The sequence below is a fragment of the Aythya ferina genome, assembly GCF_964211825.1.
Source record: "Aythya ferina genome assembly, chromosome: 2".
Taxonomy (NCBI): domain Eukaryota; kingdom Metazoa; phylum Chordata; class Aves; order Anseriformes; family Anatidae; genus Aythya; species Aythya ferina.
The window spans coordinates 34,322,473-34,340,347 of NC_140297.1; the positions used below are offsets into that span (position 1 = coordinate 34,322,473).

The following is a 17,875-nucleotide window of genomic DNA, read 5'->3' on the forward strand; positions in this document are numbered from 1 at the left end:
ATGCTCTACTCCAAATTTCAACTTGATTGATATAGAAAATGCCTCATTTTGCCCATTAGAGGCAGTTTCCCATTCAGATGGGCAAAAGGGCGGTTTTAGGTGATGCTGGCTCCAGTGCACCACAAAGAGGCAGGCAACAGGGGAAGCACGTTGCTGCTGGGGTTACACTACACAGGAGGTGGCTTTTACACTGTGAATGTCTCTTGCGCACGCTGCTGCGAGAATGCACTTTGGTGAAATAACTCACATTATAGCTGGATACAATTTTCCTTTCCAAATTTCTACACACACAGAAGAAAAAAAAGCACCTTTTTCCACCCTTTTTTATTGCTATTAAATGTTACACATTCAGTATTTTAACATTTACCCTAATATTGACCCTATACTTGGCAAATAAAATGTGTTACTAAAAATATTCAACTACAAACATCAAGATTTTCTTCTTGGCTAAACATATGCATCTTTCTACACACAAACTGATATTGCAGATTTGGAAAGATGCAAAAACAGGAGATTACATAAATAGATAGAATTTGTTATTTTTTAATTACCTGAAACATGCCCAAGCATATAGAAGCCCTTGCTCCCATACAGAAACTTTCCAGAGCCAAATTGCTTACTGCAGGTGAGGAGAAAAAAAAAAAAAACTGCCACTGCTGTGCTCACACTGATAAGTGAGCCCAGGAGCACCAAATCTGCTTCTCTACAGCACACCCCAAGCCCAGAGACCCTCACAGGTTTCAGATGGCGCTTTTCAACAATATTGTCTTTATTTGAACAGCAAAAGCAAATAAATAAATATATAGAGAAATGGAACACAGCATTTATGGTGAGTCACATTTCTAGAAAAAATAAGGAAAACTTCGGGTTTTATCTTAGCTTTCCACCCTTAGCATTTAAGTGCACATACCCCTCTATACCCTGCATCAGATAGCCATTTTGCATACAAAAACAAGTTGAGAGAGCACCCACGAGAAGAATTGCTCTGAAGAGCCCCGGAAGCACATCCTGCACCTAGTGCATCAATTCCACTTAAACTTTTCCACCTATTTCTCTCCCCCCCCCCCCTGCAAAACCTGAAAAGTTACCCTCATGTTTTATAACATTTAAATTTTGCACCCATTCTCCATCTGTTTTCTGATTTAAAATAAGCCAATTCCAGTTACAAAGCCGACTCAAACTGCTAGAGCAGAAATTCCACACCCATAACACACTGTGCCTGTCTCATTGGGCTCACACAAGGACAAAGTCACCAAAAAAAAAAAAAAAAAAAAAAAAGCTGAGCCCCTGCCCATGCTCCACACCACTGTGCTCTCTTTAGCAAGAGCTCAGAAGGAGAAAGCCCTGAAAATTAAGATGAATTCAGGGAGAGGAAGCTTAAGGAGGGAAGTTTTTTTTTTTTTGAGCCCTGCCCATGGTTAAGAAGGTGTATTTTAATACTGCCTGGGTCCCTGCTCATGGGCATTATGGGAAGCTTCACATTTTCTGTTAGGTAGGTAAATCCTGAGCTATTCAAGAATTTTTCAGGTCAAGACTAAGCATTTGAAGTCCACCCAAAAGCTAACCAGAAGCCATTAAAGGACTCCAGCACTGTAGAGTCCTATGCTGTGCACTTAAAAGAGTGACTGAAATGAATGCCTCCATTTTACAAAAATACCACCTTCAAGGGCTCAAAAAGGTGGAAAAGTGTTTTTAATACCCCATGCTTAAAAACAAAAAGAAATAGAGATTTCTTAAACATTTTCTGATTATACTTTATTACCCATGAATTACACTTTCAAAAAAAAGTTATTTTTTTTAATTCATCCCTACAAAATTTACCACATCTACACAAAACGTAATATCTACTACAAGTATGCTCTCAGAGTACCTTCCACAAAGGGAAGGCAGAAAAAAAAGAGAACAAGACCAAACTTTAAAGATGCAAGTTTAGAGACGTGTTTCATGTACTTCAGTCTATTAAAAAAAATGCAACAAAAAGTGATTTTGGTGACCAGACAGTATGAGGAGTTGTTATGAAGAATTTTCAGTTCTTGCCATAACAACTTGTTGTCTATATAAGAATCTCAAAATCTGTCAAGGTTTATATTTTCCACTCTAACTGTGACTTTCAAAGATTTTTTTTTTCCCTCAGAAAAAAAAAAAAAAAAATCCTGCTCACATCTGCAAAAGTAATGTGAGAACAGAGATTAAACCCCCCAAATTCACTACGTAAAATTTTTACCCTTTGCTTTTGAAAACACTAACTTGGACCCAGGCATGGCCTTCAGCCTCCGTCCACAGAAAAGAGCACGAATACAGCTGGTGAGTGACATTTTCTATCATGTCTCCTTACATACAGCATGTTTCGCCCTGCTTCATATTTACAGAAGCAAAACTAAAAATGTCTGCCACTAAATTATTATTATTTTTTTTTTTTAATAATGCTGACTGCTGTAGCCACCAGACATAGGTTAGCCCCGCAAAGCCGCTTCCCACCGCCTTGCGCACACAAGCCACAAACCCTAATTATACGAAAAATTAGCAACACAATTCAACGCCCACCCCACAGCGCAAGGCTCTCTCCTGGAACAGGCGGGTTTTGTGAGGACTTTGGGGCCTGTTTCCCTCGGATAAGCCTTCCTTCGGGCACTTGAGCACTACAGGTGAAGCAGAGCTGGAAAGCCATTACCTGCGCCAGGCTGTCAGGAGGCTACACCACCCGCGTGGCACACCTCTGTCCCTCTCCTCTCCCAAATTAACCCCCCCCCACAGGAGAGACAAACTGAATTTATTTTCTCAACAGAAACAAAGGACCCCAGAGGCATGGGGGGGGAAAGAATTGGCCTTCCAATCAGGAAAAATGCCTCGTCATTACCGCAGTTCAGGTGTGGCAAGCACTGTAGGCACCTGAAAGGGCTGGGCACAGCCCCAGGTGCCCCCAGTTAGCACCATCCCTTCCCCCTCACCACACACCCGCGACATCAGGGCCATCTGAATAATCAGATTGAATAATCACATCGCCTTGCGAGGGGCCAGCTGCTCCTGGATGGCCAGGAGGTAGCACCCAAAGGCCCACACCACAAGTTTCATAGGTGCAGGCGCACGGGCACAAGGCTGCGGCCATCCTCCTGCACAAGAGGAGAGCTAATCCAAGCCACAGCCGTGGCCAACCGTGCCCCCCGTTCCTCCGCCGAGCGTGACCAGCAGGCTGAATTATTGCAATGCCTTCGCTGAGTTTTAAATAAAGTGACCTAAACCTTTAAATATTGCCATGGCCTTCCTCCATGCAGAGGGGTCCGAATGCAGAAATTCTGCATTCCTTTTGCATTCCCTTGAGATTTCCATAGTAAGTCAGGAATCTACTCCGAGCTTATTAAAGACTTTGCACCTCCCCCAAAATAATTCCCCACCCTTCCATCAAGAAAACCTTGACCAGGCCCCTTCTTTCAGCGGCAGCATATCCAGCCCTCCCTCTTTAAATACTTCCAGGGGGAGGGGAGGCCAAGAGCCACACACAGGCTCCGCACAGCAGGTAGAAAGGTAATTTTGCAAACCTGGGTGTGCCCACTCCAAACGTGAAGATCCAGCAGGGGCTGGAATGCAGTGACTACGGGGCCCAAGAATCTCACTCCCAACAGCCCGCCAGGCACCCTCCATCGCCTCGGCTCGGCTCCATGGCAGCCCCGACCGACACCACCTCCTGACCTCCCTTTACGTGACAAGGCTATGGATTGCCAAACTCTTACCCTTTCCTCCCATCCACCTCAGTGGAGAGATACCTGCAAACCACCTCTGGGAGCAAAAGGATATATACACACACACACCAAAAAGAAGAAAAAACACAACAATTTAGGAATTTGTGAGGCAGTGAGTTAGAACTCCCCATGAGGCAGCCTCACAGCAATATGGGGGCAATACAACGTACTGAATTATTTCAGTACAATGTACTGAATAATTTTAAAGCACTACAAAACTAATTTTTGCTGCTATGAAACATCTTTTGACCCAACTTAATTGTACACTCATGCTTTAAGACAGATTTGACGTATTTAAAAATGTGTGTAGACAGATTTAAAATGGTGTCACTTCCCTGCCCATTTCAGACACGATGGAGCGTGCAGGGCTCCATGGAAAGCTCTCTGGCCCTGCAGCGTGCAAACACGCTGGGTGGGCCTGGTGAGCAGCACCCCCCACCCTGGCCGTATCTGACACCCTCCCCTCATGCAAAAAGAGACAGGGACTCCAGATAAGTTACTTTGAAAACACATTAGTGGCCATTTGCACCAGAACACTCAACTCTTGAAGGTTGTGCTTTTACGCATATCCAGCAACTCTAAATACACACCCAGTAAGCAACGTCTAGAGACATGGAAAAAAAATCTCCAACTTCGTGACACCACCCCTCAAAAAAAGAAAAAGTATTGTACATCTATAAAAGGAACAAGAAAGTTACTTTTACGTATGGAGGCCACTGAATGAATTTTAAGTGGCTTTCTATATTTGATTTTGGAAAAGGGGGAGTGGAAACAAAGGGGAAGGAAGTGCAGTTATGAGAAATGCAATTTAATTTTCTGTTAAACAGCAGTATAAATCTGAACTGTGTGTGTTTTAACAAATAAGGTCTTTGGGAGAAACAATGAAGGTATGCTGATACAATTGTATCTGTTTTTTCCCCCCTCCAGTATAATGCCTATACGTAGGCAACGCGTGCCTAGAGAAGTGCTAAAGTTCAGTGTACAATTCCTCTCAACCCAAGTTACAGACAGATGCACATTTCTGATAACTGCTAATTCACAAATATGAAGACACACTACCAAATATGAAGAATGGACTTTTACACTGTTTCAGCTGACAACCAAAAGGACAGGAAAATACATTTAAACACATTAAACAATGATTCAAAAAGTTGGGGGCGGGGGGTGGAGGGGGTGAAGGGCACAGCTATTTTTAATTTACCTTTACCATGAGTGAAATGAATTTGTTTTCACCAGCTTAAAGAAAACGCTATTTGTGCAAGCTTGAGATGATAAAGCATGATAGTAAGTTCATTTATTATGGAGACTGATAGGAAGTGATCAATTCTTACATGTGGCATGGACTTTTCCTCCTCAAAACTAAAAATATTTTCCATCTACAATATTTTTTATATACAAAAGCTCAAAAATACAGACTGCTATAAACCAAAGTCATATATCTTGCATTATAAGTGAGAAAGAGCACATATAGCATATTAATTTCCAATGAAAAGTATCAAGTATAACCATAAAGATTACCATGCTATGAATTGGCCCAGAGAGGGGCTCGCCCCCTGCCTTAACTAGATCAAGAATCCTCCATACTTCCTCAGGCAAAGATTTCCTCCAACACTAAATAGCGATTAAACTTTTAATTCTCAAACACCAAGTCACAATACCCAGCAAGCCAGCTAATTCACCTTCTCAAATCAACTACGTTGAAGAGACTGCCCTTTTTAAAACAACCCTGAAATAGCAGAAGCCCCTTTTAACAAAGTTACACAGACAGACATACTTCCCAGATTGAATAATGGAGTGCAGGAACAAGCACGTGGAAAGTTTGATCTATTTTGCTATTTACTATCTAGTGCACGCCAGGTTTTCTCTGATCTAAACATTTGTGAAAGAAACACGCTGAATTGCTACAGGCAGTATAAAAATACTACCCTGCTATACTGCAACTATTCCTTCTTTACATGAGGCCCACAAAATTACTACCTTGCAAGAATTAAACATACATTTAGAAATTAAGGATGCATAAATCCTGTCCTTATTGGGAAGAAATCATTCTCCTGCTGCTTCCCTATACCAGCTCAAAAGAGTGATGAAAAATCCTCCCGAACACAGATATTCAAATGCAGACCTACACTACGTGCCTATAAAATGCTGCGGACTCCAACATGGCAGGATCAGAAAATATGTATACCGGGATATTTACAAAATGCCTTTTGTTGCTGGAGCAGGGCTCATGTGCCTGCCCGTTATACAGTCCACAACACATTTCATTTCCTGCTAACACGCTGATTTTTTTTTTTTTTTTTTTTTTTTTTTTAACTCCTCTCAAGAACTTCAAAATTTAAAATCTTCACAATCCTCTGCCCTCGGACCACGATAACCTGCCTCTCCCACAAAAAGGCTTTTTTTTTTTTTTTTTAAATGCTACGGTGTTGCCTGGCCAATCCAGCCCATTAGAAATACATGGGGCGATTCTAGAAAGCCTCTAGGACAGCGGGGAGAGCACGACTGTGGGTTTAAGAAAGCAGCCCATTTATCTACGGGGAACAGAAACACAAACCTAAGCATTTTTCAAATTGCTTCTCACTGGGTAAATAGGGGTAATCCGAGGAGGGAGGGGAGGAAAAAAAAAAAAAAAAAAAAGGGGAAAAAAAAAAAAAAAAAGAAATTACCTTTGTCTTTTCGGGACCGAATGCTCAACTTCTATGAGTTTCCCATGCAGCTCCACTTTACCTGCGGAGCCAAAGAGAAGGGGAAAGGATTGGAGAGCGGCCCCGCGGCCCCCGCGCCTCCCCGCCGGGCTCCGCAGCGGCGCGGGGCAGGAGCCGGGAGCGCAACACGTTCCGGGCCGGCCGAGCGGGGCCCCGGCAAAGCCCGGCTCCCGGGGCTGCTCCGGGCAGGGCCGAGCCGAGCCGAGCCGTGCCGAGCCGCCGGGCCTCGGACACGGGAGGAGGAAAGGGAAAAAGAAGCAGCACCGGCAACCCCCGAGCTGGCTTGCCCAGCAAGGGATGCGTGAAGCCGCTTCGGCCGTATTTTATTGTTGTTATTATTATTATTTTTAATCGGCGTGTTTTATTTATTTATTTATTTAGAGCGTATATTTTTTAAAAGGCACCCGAAAACAGGATGTCGGGGCCAGGAGCCGGCGCGCTGCTGGAGGCGGTGATGGGTGCGTGAGAGCAGCGAAAAGAAACCGAAATAAATCCCGGGCGGTGCGGGGAGGGCACCAGCGGCTCCCCCACACACACACCCCAAAGCCCCAAGACTTTGGGGCCGGGTGGGCGGCTCGCCCCCAGCCCTACAGTGAAATCCGCGGCCTGCGCCCAGCCGCAGCGATGGGGGCGGAGGGGGGGGGGGTCCTGCAACCCACCCACCCCCCCCCAGCCCCAGGCTGTGGGGTGGGGAAAAAACATGGGGCCGCCGCAACGAGGGGCCGTGGGCCCAAGACTGCCGGCCCCACACGCCCCCCCCCCAGCACCACCGCCCCCCCGGGGGGCCGGGGAGCAACGGGGGAACGGCCCCGGCCGTGCCTGAGCTGGTGCCGGGGGTGGGGGGCACAGCGGGGACCTCCCCCCCCGGCCCCTCCGTCTGGGCAGCCGGAGCCGTCGGGGGTGCGGGGAAATTTGGGAGGGTGGGGGCGAAGAATAGGGCCGGGAAATTCGGGAGGTTGGGGCGAAGGATGGGGCCGCTCACCTGAAAGTGCCTCGATGGCCTTCATGGCCCAGCTCTCGTCGGGGCAGTCGACGAAGGCGTACCCCGTCTTGACCAGGAACTGGCCCGAGAAGGGGATCTTGGAGTCCTTAAAGAGACTTTCCAGGTCGAGGGGGCTGACGTTCTCGCCGAGGTTGCCGATGTAGAGCTTGTTCATCTTCCTGGCGGCTCGGGGAGGCGCGCACGGCGGGCTGCAACCCTCGTCTTGCGAGAGGAGGTGGGGAGGGAGGGGGAAATAAAACAAAATGCGATGGAGGAAGGAGGGAGAGAGAGAGAGAGAGAGAGAGAGAGAGAGGACGGGAAGGGAAAAAAAAAAAAAAAAAAAAATCAGATCTGCAGCTCGCGTCCCTCCCTCCCTCTCTCAAGGGGTAAAAAAAAAAAAAAAAAAAAAAAAAAAAAAAAAAAAAAAAATAACGTGGCCAAATGGGAGCCCTAAGTGCCTGCCGTGCTACCCGGGCGCATGGGGGGCGCGGGGGAAACACCCAGCGCCGGGGCCGCGGATGGCGGGCTGAGGAGAGGAAAAGGAGGAGGGAAAGAGGAGGAAAAAAAAAAAAAAAAAAAAAACTACTTTTTTTGTCTTGCCCCCGAGCCCCTTTGGCAGCAGCAGGCGGACTATGAAAATGTCACACTACGTGCGTGCAGGCGCCGCCTCTCCGTATAAAAAAAAAAAAAAAAAAAAAAAAAAACACACAGAGAAGGGGAGGGGGAGGGAAGGAGAGAAGGGAAGAAAAAAAAAAATTACTTGAATATTCCGGCTTTTTGAATGAGCCACGTGTTCAAACTACAAATCAACTTCTCACGTGAGGAATCCCAGCTCTTCAATTAGCGAGCGGCCGGGGCGCGCACACAGCCGGAGGAGGAGGAGGAGGAGGAGGAGGAGGGGTGAAGGCCGGGGGGAGGCTGCCCAGGACAGGACAAGTTTAGAGAGGGCCGGGAGCCGGAGGGGGGAGGGAAGGGGAAACCGGAGCCGGGTGGGCGAGGGCCCTGCGCCGCCTCTGCCCTTCCGCCGGGGGGGCCCCGAGCAGCGCCGTGCGCCCCCGCTACCCGAAAACGGCTGGGGCGGCCGCGCCTCCCCCTGCGAGCTGGGGGGAGCCCGGCACGGAGGGAGGGGAAAAGGCACCGCAATGCCCGCCCCCCCCCGGCCGCTCCTCCCCCCGGCGGGCCAGGCTGGGGGGATTGTGCATTGGGGTCGCGCCTGGGCGAGATGGGGCGGGGGGAGGAAGAGGAGGAGGAGGAGGAGGAGGGGTGAGGGTGGGGGAAGGCGGAGGGGGTGGGGGAAGGTAGGTGGGTGGGTGGGAGGGAAGGGGGGGGGGGGCGGGGGTCTCTGCAGCCCCGGCGGAGCCCCATATGGTAATGTTTCTGCAGGGCTCTGCCGAGGAAAGGAGGGAAGAAAAGGGGAGGGGTAGAAAGGGAAAAAAAAAAATTAGAAAAAATATATTAAAAAAAAAAAAAAAGACAAAGGGGTGGAGGACGGTTGGCCGGGGGGAGGATGGGGAAGGGGAGACCCGCGGGGCGAGGGGGCCGCGCTGGGTCCTGCGGCTCCCAGGGGGGGGTCGGGGTGCGGGGGGGGGGTCCCCGCTCGCTGCTCGTCTGCTTGGGGGCGGGGGGGGCCGGGCGCTGCCCCGGGCTGGCGGGGGCACACAAAGGGCTCGGCGCCCCCCTCCCTCCCTCTCTGCATCCCTCCCTCCCTCCCCCCCGGGCCGGTTTAAGGAACCATTCATAATTCTCCCCATTCGTGCGGATATACAATGGTGGGCTTGTGGGGGAGGGGCCGGGGTGGGGAGTTGGGGGGGGGGGGGGGGGTGTGGAGCCTTTCCAGCGCAAACAAAATGTTGCCCGAAAGATGAAGAAAGGAGACGGAAATGAAAGCCAGCGCTGCGCTCCCCACGGCCAGCTCGGGGGGCTGGCTTGAAGGATTTCGGAGCACTTTTCCCGGAGGGCTGCCCCTCTTTCGCCCCGACCCCCGCCGGCCGTGGACGGGCTTCCCACGCGGCCGCCCCCACGCGTGGCCCCGCTCCGGCTCCTCCGGGCGGCCCCGCGGTTTGCCCCCGAGGTGTGTGGGTGTGGGGGGGGGGGTCCGGCCTTTGTTCCCCCCGCGTGTCGCCGGGAGCCGCCCCCCTGTCGCCCGACAGCGTCGCGACATCGCCCCGCGGGCTCCTCGCTCGGGCCGGGGAACTTTGAATTGTCACCTCCCGGCCCCTGGGCGCAACTTCCATTTTGGAGCAGATCGGCAAATAGTTGTCTCGGGGGGGAAAAAAAGCAGATTCCCCATCTATTTTATTTTATTTTATTTTATTTCCCTCCCCTACTAACCCGCTGGCGCTGGCCGTGGCGCTTTCCCCTGGCCGAATTTGCGTGTCGGTAGCCCACCCCGAGCAGCCCGCCTGAAAGGGGCGATTCCCCGTGGGAGCTGAAAGCAGCCCCCTCCCAACTGCCGGCTCCTTGGGCAAACTTGGGAGGGGAACCAGCCGCTCTCCTCGCAGATGAACCGCCTTCGTGCTAAATCTGATTTTGCACCGAATTTCCGAGGCAGGCTGCATGCGCTCATCTCGACGTGGTTGCTCCAGAGCCTTGGCTGGGGGCTCCTGGTGAAGCTGCTAAGCAGGGCGCACACGTTACATTTACTCTTCCACTTCGCTAAGCTGTTTTGCTGCAAGGCTTATTTTTTATTTTTTTCAGAAACGAAGCTTGGGAATTCACAATAACAGGACGCATCGCTTGGCCAACATCACAAAACGCTTCACAATCAGATGGTTGGGGGGGAAAAACCCTGCTTATTAGCAATCCCTTTCTTCTGATACTCTGAAAACATCCTGCTAATAAGCCGAAATATTTTCTGTAAAGCTAAATAATGTATAGCTTTGTTTGTCAAGAAGTGTGGGTTGGTTAGTGGTTTCGTGAGTAAATCCAAATCTTGAATGCCAGAAAAAAAAAAAAAAAAAAAGGCAAATCAACAACAAAAACTTGCTCACGTTGCTGGATAAATCCCCGCTTCCCTTTGCGCACGAGCACGCTCCGGACCAGCTTGGCCCCCCAGCCCCTCACCCTTTGCAGCGTGCACTTTTACAATTTGGGGCGTAATTCCCTTCGGCAGCCCCAAAGCCGGCACACCGGGATGCTCCTGGAGCTACCGCCTTTTCCAAGCCACCTCCGCGGGCAGAGCCGCGCCGAGAGGCGGTGTGTCCTTTATTATTTTTTATTTCATTTTCCGTTTCATTTCATTTTTCTTTTTAATTTTTTTTTTTCCCCTCGAATTCCGACCGCGTCCGCTCAGCGCCCACCCAAAACCGAGCGGCGGAGAAAACCACGGCGGGCAGCGGGAGGCGCGGAGCTTGGAGCACCCCGCGAGGCTCCGGCTCCTGCAACCAAGCAGCCCCGGAGGAGCTCCCCGGTGGGCTCCGCACCCCCCGCCGCCTCGGATTTTGGGGGGGCTGCCGGCGGGGGCGGCTCCCTCCGGGGGTGGCGGAGCGGGGGGGGACCGGGGACGCGGGGCGGGGGGTCCCCCGGTTCCCCCCGATCCCCCCCGCTCCGCCCGGTGCCGGTGCCCCCCGTCCCCGCCACCCCCGCCCTCGCCCCCCGGTGTGGGGGCGCGGAGCCGTTCCCGCGCGGCCATCGCCCCCCGTGGCGGGCGCGCGCCGGGGCGTGGCGCGCCGCCGCCGCCGCCGCTTTCCCATTGGCTGCTCCCCGCCGGCGGGGCGCCACTGGCTGGCGGGAGGGCGCGCGCCGCGCCGCCGCGCCGCCCCATTGGCTGCCGCGCCGGCCCCCGCGGCGCTGTGGCGCGAAAGCGGCGGCGGCGGCGGCGCGGAGAGAGGAGGGGCGGGGGTCCGGGAGGGGAGGGGAGGGGGCGCGGGTGGGGAGGGGAAGGGGGATGGGATGGGGATGGGGACGGAGGGGGAGGGCGGGGAGAGCCGGGCCTTTGTCACGCGGTAAGTGGGGGCCGCGCCGGTGCCGCTCACCGGGGAGCGCGGCGGACAAAGGGGCGGCGGGGCCCGGGCGGGGAGGCGGCGGCGGTGCCGGTGGTCCCGCAGGTCCCGGTGGCCCCGCTGGTCCCGCAGCCTCCGGCCCGGGGATGCCACCGGGACCGGCCGCGGGAAGCGGCGGCTCCGTTCGCACCGCGTTCGGGCACCGGCTTCGCCCGCCGCGGCTCCGCACCGGCACCGGCACCGGCAGCGGGGCCCCGGCTCCGCCGCTGCAGCCGCACGGAGCCGCCCGAGCCCTGCCCGAGCCGCCGGGAGCCGAGCTCGGGGCGCGGGGACCGGGGAGCTGCGGTGGCTGCAGCCGGAGGGCTCGAGGGAAGAAGCCTCACAGCTGGCTCCGTGCGAGCTCGGGGGTTTGGTTAGGTTTGGTTTGGTTCCTTTTCTTTTTCCCAATAATAATAATAAAAAAAAAAGAGCTCCTCTACCCATCTGTGTGATTCTGCTCGCCGGGATTTCTTCATTTTATTTATTTTATTTTATTTCCAAGTAATATTTGTGATACTGAAATGTAACGCGACCAATATTTGTACCTAACCGTGCCGGTGGCGGCTGGGGCTTGGGATGAATCCGCGCGCTCTGGCTGGGAAGTGAAGGCTTCAGTTCTTCATTTTGCCCAGGGATCTCCTCACTCAAGCGCTGGTTGTTGGCTTTATCTGGTTTGCAGCCCCCAAACAATTGCAAACTGGTCTTGCAGAACCAAAAAAAACGTCTTCACGCGCATTTAAAGCCCGAAACTTAACTCGCAGTCTCGTTTGAACACACCAGACAGGAAACTTTTTAATCAGTGTTCACCGTGCCTGGTGCAGCTGGATTCAAAATGGGGCTTTAAAAATAGTGCTGCCGTGATATTTCAGCCCGATACCTGAAATCTGAGATCCTCGCCGTGGTGGCGGAAGGAGAAGGTAGAGAAAATATAAATGCATCATGTGCGAGCCGGCCAGGCAGATTCAGAAGTTTATTTGATCAAGTGACAGGAGCCATCGCCAACATGGCTTCCCCTGGCCACAAAGTGCTGTGTGGGGCTCTCACGAGGAGCGCAGGGCTGGAAGCGAAGGCGTTATTTCAGGAGGAAGGCTGCTGCTCACTGTTTGGACGTGTTTTAACTCAGCCCAGGTGGTTTTTTGTTCTGTTTTTGTTTTGTTTCCTTTGGTTGAGTTTTGGAGAAATCAGGTTGCCTTCCTTGCTTGCTCCCCTTTTTTGCTCAAGGAGATCTTTTTTTTTTTTTTTTTGTTTAGCCAAGGGGGAAAGAAATCCCCAGTAAGGGAGCAAAATGGGGCAGCAACCCAAGCGTGAAATCCCTGCGGAGAGAACAATGCGAGCCTCTTCTCCAGGGGCTGCTGTGCCTGGCTGGGGCAGGGGCGATGTCCTCAGCCTGTGCCAGGGGCACCTGGTGGGAGCTCCCCCAGCCCCTCCGTGGCTTGCACTTGTGGGAAGGGAGAGGTACATTTGGGTTTTTAACAGCCAGCACTGCCTAGATTTTGATGCCCAGAGTTTCTTCCAAACAGCCACTATTTATTAATAATATTTTCTTTTAAAGAAAATCTTAATTTCTTTCTCTACAAATTTTGGTAGAACACTGGCCTTTGAAGAAAGTCTGAAATGTTTTGTTTTTGATTAAAAAAAAATAGATTTGGGGTAAAAATTAGTTATCTTGTTTTATTAAAAGCGCAGTTAGCGCTGCTAGCTGCCAAAGTTTCATGGAGTTTTCTTTTGTGTTGTTTTGTTTTAAATTGGTTTAATATCTTAAAATATATTTATTCTCTAGCCCGAGGTTGATAAGAATTCAATGCCTTCCAGCTCAAGCAAGAGTTTATTTTTGATTTTGATTGTGTCTTTTTACGAATCCTATCAGGAAGAAGTGTTCCCCTATCAAGGCAACACTCCTGAAACCAGCTGCTTGAATTAGCCATTAGTGCATGTGCCCTCTGAAGAGCATGGTCACGAACCTTTGTGTCGAAAAATGTGTTTTCCCTTCTCAGTTTGTGTTTTATCAGTTGCCCCTTACTATTTTTCCCAAGATCAGAAAGCAACCTAATGCTAAATACAGTTGGGTTTTTGTTTCTGCTCTGGTCCTCAGGCAGTTGAGCCCATGAATTACAGAGCCTATGGCAGGCTTAAGCTACCTGTAAGGCTGAAGGCTGAGCTGCAGCATTATTGGCTCCTCCTGCAGACATTGCTGCCTATATCCGAACCATTTCCCTACGTCATTTCAGTTATTCTTTATCTGCTTTTGAATAAGTTAAGCTCAGCCTCCTGGGTTTCTCACAAAAGCCATGCCGTGTAACTGCTTCCGTTGCAATGGGTTAGCTTGATGCAGGGTTCATATTTTGGGGGATAAAATGGTGGGGAACTTTGATTATGAGATCTGCTCAGATTGGTATTGTCAGCATAAAATGGCTGGCACAGAGATACTATGGAAGGAAATACCTATCTTTTTTTTTTTTTTGTCCAACTTAGGGTTTTCTGACAGTTAATTAGTCAATGAAGTTTGACCTTTTTTTTTTTTTCTAAAACATTTTTATTTACAGCCCAGTTACTGAAGAAAAAAAAATATAAAATAAAAGTAATGAAGTTAAATAACTTCTCCAAAAATAATTATTTAAGTAGGAGAAGAGAGATCTGTAAAAACAAAAATAGTCTGCATCCCCGTAAGGCGTAACCTGTGAAAATAAATACAAGTCTTAGTCTGACAAAATCAAAGAGCACACACATCCAGCCCTGCTCTCATGCTAATTAATTCCTGTTTCAAAGCTCAATTTACATCTCAATTGAGCGATCCCTGATACAACTGGGGGGACATAAATATATCCTAAACTAAGTAGGAGTTTCTACAAACTTCAGATTCAAGTTTTCCTTCAAGAAGTATTTTTGGTTTCAGTGCAGATTTTTTTGTTGCATGTATATATATGTATTTGCAGCAGTAAACAGTTCAGCTAAGCTTTTAAATATTTTTCAAGTCTTACTTAAACCAAAGTTTGAAAATCCAGCAGAAAACCACGAAACAAACTGCACGTTTAGGTAGAGCCGTGTCTGCAGGTCTAGTCTGAGGCTACTTTTTGTAAGTCTGCTGTGAGTCCATTGTCTGAACGTATGGTCATTTTGTGGGAGTAAAACCGAGCTTGCAGTGTGCACAGGCACAGCGCTACAATGGGGTCACAGAGGCCAGAGAAAAAATTCAGCTTTCTTGCATCAGAGCTGTGATAAAGCCCCAGCCTATATGTAAACATCCACTGAAACTTTCTGATAGGCAGCAGTTGGAGGCAAGGCTCATATCTACCTTTCTTGCCATAACTCAACAATGTAAAAACACAGTCGATTTTTATGCTAGCAGCGAAACGCCAAAATTTGTTTATTTTCGTTCTTTGGGTGAAAAAAAAAAGAATTAATTGTCTGCAGCAGTCTACTTTTTTGCATTAAATGATGGATCTGAGAAAATTCAGAAGTGTTTTGTACCCCTTTACTTCAGCTTTGTTTGGGTTTCTAATACTACCAACGCTGAAATCCTGATGTTGAACTCAGGCATGGTTCCGGTCAGAATCTGATCTTAGATTCTTCTCAAAACAAAAAAATCCAAACGTCAGTTTTGATGGTAATGAAACGCAGACCTAATTGAAATGAGTGCTAGAGCTGCTTAATTAAACCATGAAATTCTGGAAATTTTAGTTAAATTTCTTGCAGCACTGGCAAGACAGTAAAAATACAGAACTTTTCTTTCGAAGTAAAAATAAAATTAAAATAATCGAATCTCTGTTTTGAAGACTACGAATAAATGAAGGCATTTCATGGCAGTAGTATATTTTAATTGTGGGATCAAATATAACATGTTTATGCTCTGACTTTTGCATTTTAATTATGCCCTTAATGCTGCCTTCAGCTTCCAGTAGCCAAAACTTGCCCAGATGCTGCTGGTCCTTAAAATGAGGCTGCTTTTGCTGAGCTGTGGCTATTTCGTCAGGGAGGGAGAAGCGTGTGGGCAGAGCCTGGTGGCCCAAAGCTCTCCTGGCCCTGCCAAGCCAAAGGCCACCAGGTGCCCACTGGGCTCCTTCACCAGCTGGCCCCTGGCCTAGCGGAGAGGTTGCACCATGAGCTACGAGCAGGGCTGTGAAATGCTCGTTTTGGGAGAGCCAGAGCAAAGCCAGGTGGTGTTTTGGGGTGAAAACCTCCCCATTTTGGTATCTGGTTTCCCCCACATCCTGCTGGGGCTCTGGGAGGCTCCCCGCTTGCCAGGGGGTCGCTGAGGGGTGTCCTGCTGCGAGCAGCGGCTGCACGTCGGGTGCCAAAGTCCAGTTGTCTCAATAATTAGGAAAGAGGGAGCAACCCTTTCTTTCCCACTAGAAAACTACATTTCTGCCCCATGCATGCCTTCAGACAGCTTAGGAACTCTTCTGAGCAGGAAAAAAATTGTGGCAATCTATAGCCTAAGGGAAGATTTTGTTTTCTCTATGAATTATGAGTGAAAAATGAGTGAAAAAGATAGGAGGTTTTATACCTGAAATCCCCACAAGAACCCTATCCCCTTTCCCTCTGCTGCAAATAAAGTTGCAATTGATTATTTTTATTCTCATACAAAATGCTGGGTCTTGTTTTGTTGTGTTGGTGGTAGGATTTTTTTGTTTGTTTGTTTGATTTGTATTTTGAGGGGGCTTTTGTTTTGTTTTAAATGCTGGACACCTCGTTGCGAACCACTGCCATGAGCAATCGTGTGGGTGCCCGCGTTGTCTCGTCCTCAAGCTCCAGCAGCGCCCAGCGCAGCGGCGCAGCAAGCCAGGGCTTGCACTGCAGCTCTGCAGCTGTAGGTCAAGCAGGGAAGGCGCTGAGCACCTCAGAGATCTAGTTATCAAATGACTGCTGCTGCTTGTAAACATCCAGCATGGAAGACCCATGCACAGGACTCAAGAACCTGTGCTAGCTCCTGGCGCTGTGCTCAGAACTGTTGAGTCCCTAAATTAATAACGCTGGTCTTTCCTTTTGGGTTTGCACCGCCTGTTGTGCCCGTGGGGTCTTTCTCCTGCATTATTTTGTTTTTTTCCTAATGCGTTGATTTAATAATATTTTTTGCTAACACATTTTCTGATCAGTTTTTTTTCATTCATTTTTCTCAAAACAAACTTTATCGATTATATCTCCTTTTTAATTGCTTGTGTTCTTTTTATACACTTTAAGGGTACAAACTTTCATAAATCTTGTACAAGAACCTCTAAAATTAAGAAATACTCTGAAAGCCAAGAAATAACTAAAACAGAGTAAAACAAAAGTTTTTTGTTTTTTTTCGTTTTGTTGTATGAGAGATGAAGCATTTCTTGCAATTAAATATTAAAATACAGCAGTTGATATTTTGGGGGGAACCATTCTTTTCCAGAACCCTTTTTATATGATCCCTTCAACAAATTAGGAACAAGTTTTAGACATGGCAAAATTCTGTTCTTATGACCGTACTAGAAATCACCATCAATGACTGATCAAGTGAGAGATTAAAGCCTTGCCTTGCCTTAGAGTGAGAAATTACATCATATTTAGTTGCTATCTCAAATTCAGGATTGTAAGAAACTCAGTTCAACTGAGAAAACCACACCAGCAGAAAACAGACAGACACAAAACCCTAAACCCATTTCATCTGGGGGCAATGTTCCCTCTCAACAACAAGCTGTTGTCCTAGCACAAGAAGGGGTTCCCACACAGGAAATTTCTTTTTTGAAGAATTTCAACAACTTTCAGAAAAACTCAGCAGAGCCGTGCTCTCAGAAGTGCCCTTGGTGGAGGTGGAGGGGCTGCATCTGGCCGGAGCCACCAAGGTCTGGCAGAAACACGGAGCTTTGCTGGCCACTGTGTCTCGCCGGTATGCCAGGGGTGATGCTGTCTCTCCTCTGACACAACTGAAAGTGGAATCCACAGGGAAAGGTTCTTTAGGAATGGGGAATTTATCCTTCTTCTCTTCATCATATGTTTTTTAAAAATAATAATAATAATAAAAAATAAATAAAAGTGCACCAACGGTGCACCCATGGGGGCAAACCTACACTGTTACAGTGGGTGGTAGGTGCCTTCCAAGGTACCATCTTAACTCCAAAATGCACATTTTTTATATTCCAGTTTGACTTTGGAAGTCTCTCAGTAGGGGTTGGATAGGAATGAGTGCTAACAGTCAAAACCCTGGAGATTTAATGACCTTTACAAGCCTGCAGGGTGGGTCCCACAGACACATGGCCAAGCCAACCGATAGCGTGGGGGCAGCGGAGGAGCTTACTGTGACAAACACCCCGTCCCCACACAGCTGGGGTTACTAATAGAAAACTTTTTGGGTGGAGTTGGGTTAATCTACCTCCAGCTGAGTAAGAGGAGCATTTACTGCAATGATCCTACAAAAAATAAAAAATAGACAAAAATAATAATAATAAAAAATAATAATAATGGGGAAGCTTTTAAAAGGGTTAGGTGATGCTTCCCTCTCCTTGGTTT

The 17,875-nt window shown here is 48.9% G+C and overlaps 1 protein-coding gene across 3 annotated transcripts in view; it reads right to left on the reverse strand.

Moving 5' to 3' along the window:
• The window catches only part of IGF2BP3 (insulin like growth factor 2 mRNA binding protein 3), a 110,285-nt gene extending 101,795 nt beyond the window's left edge, over positions 1-8,490 (reverse strand). For 2 of the 3 annotated variants that reach the window (XM_084508427.1, XM_084508425.1), the window contains exons 1-3: positions 8,185-8,490; positions 7,425-7,646; positions 6,404-6,464 (exon numbers count right to left, since the gene is read on the reverse strand). In XM_084508427.1, the coding sequence (XP_084364553.1) occupies positions 6,404-6,464; positions 7,425-7,599 (236 nt within the window). In that variant the 5' untranslated portion in view covers positions 7,600-7,646; positions 8,185-8,490. Of the gene's footprint in view, positions 1-6,403; positions 6,465-7,424; positions 7,647-8,010; positions 8,092-8,184 lie in introns of all 3 variants that reach the window. The other variant, XM_084508426.1, reaches the window with a different exon arrangement.
• Between the last annotated feature and the right edge of the window lie 9,385 nt (positions 8,491-17,875).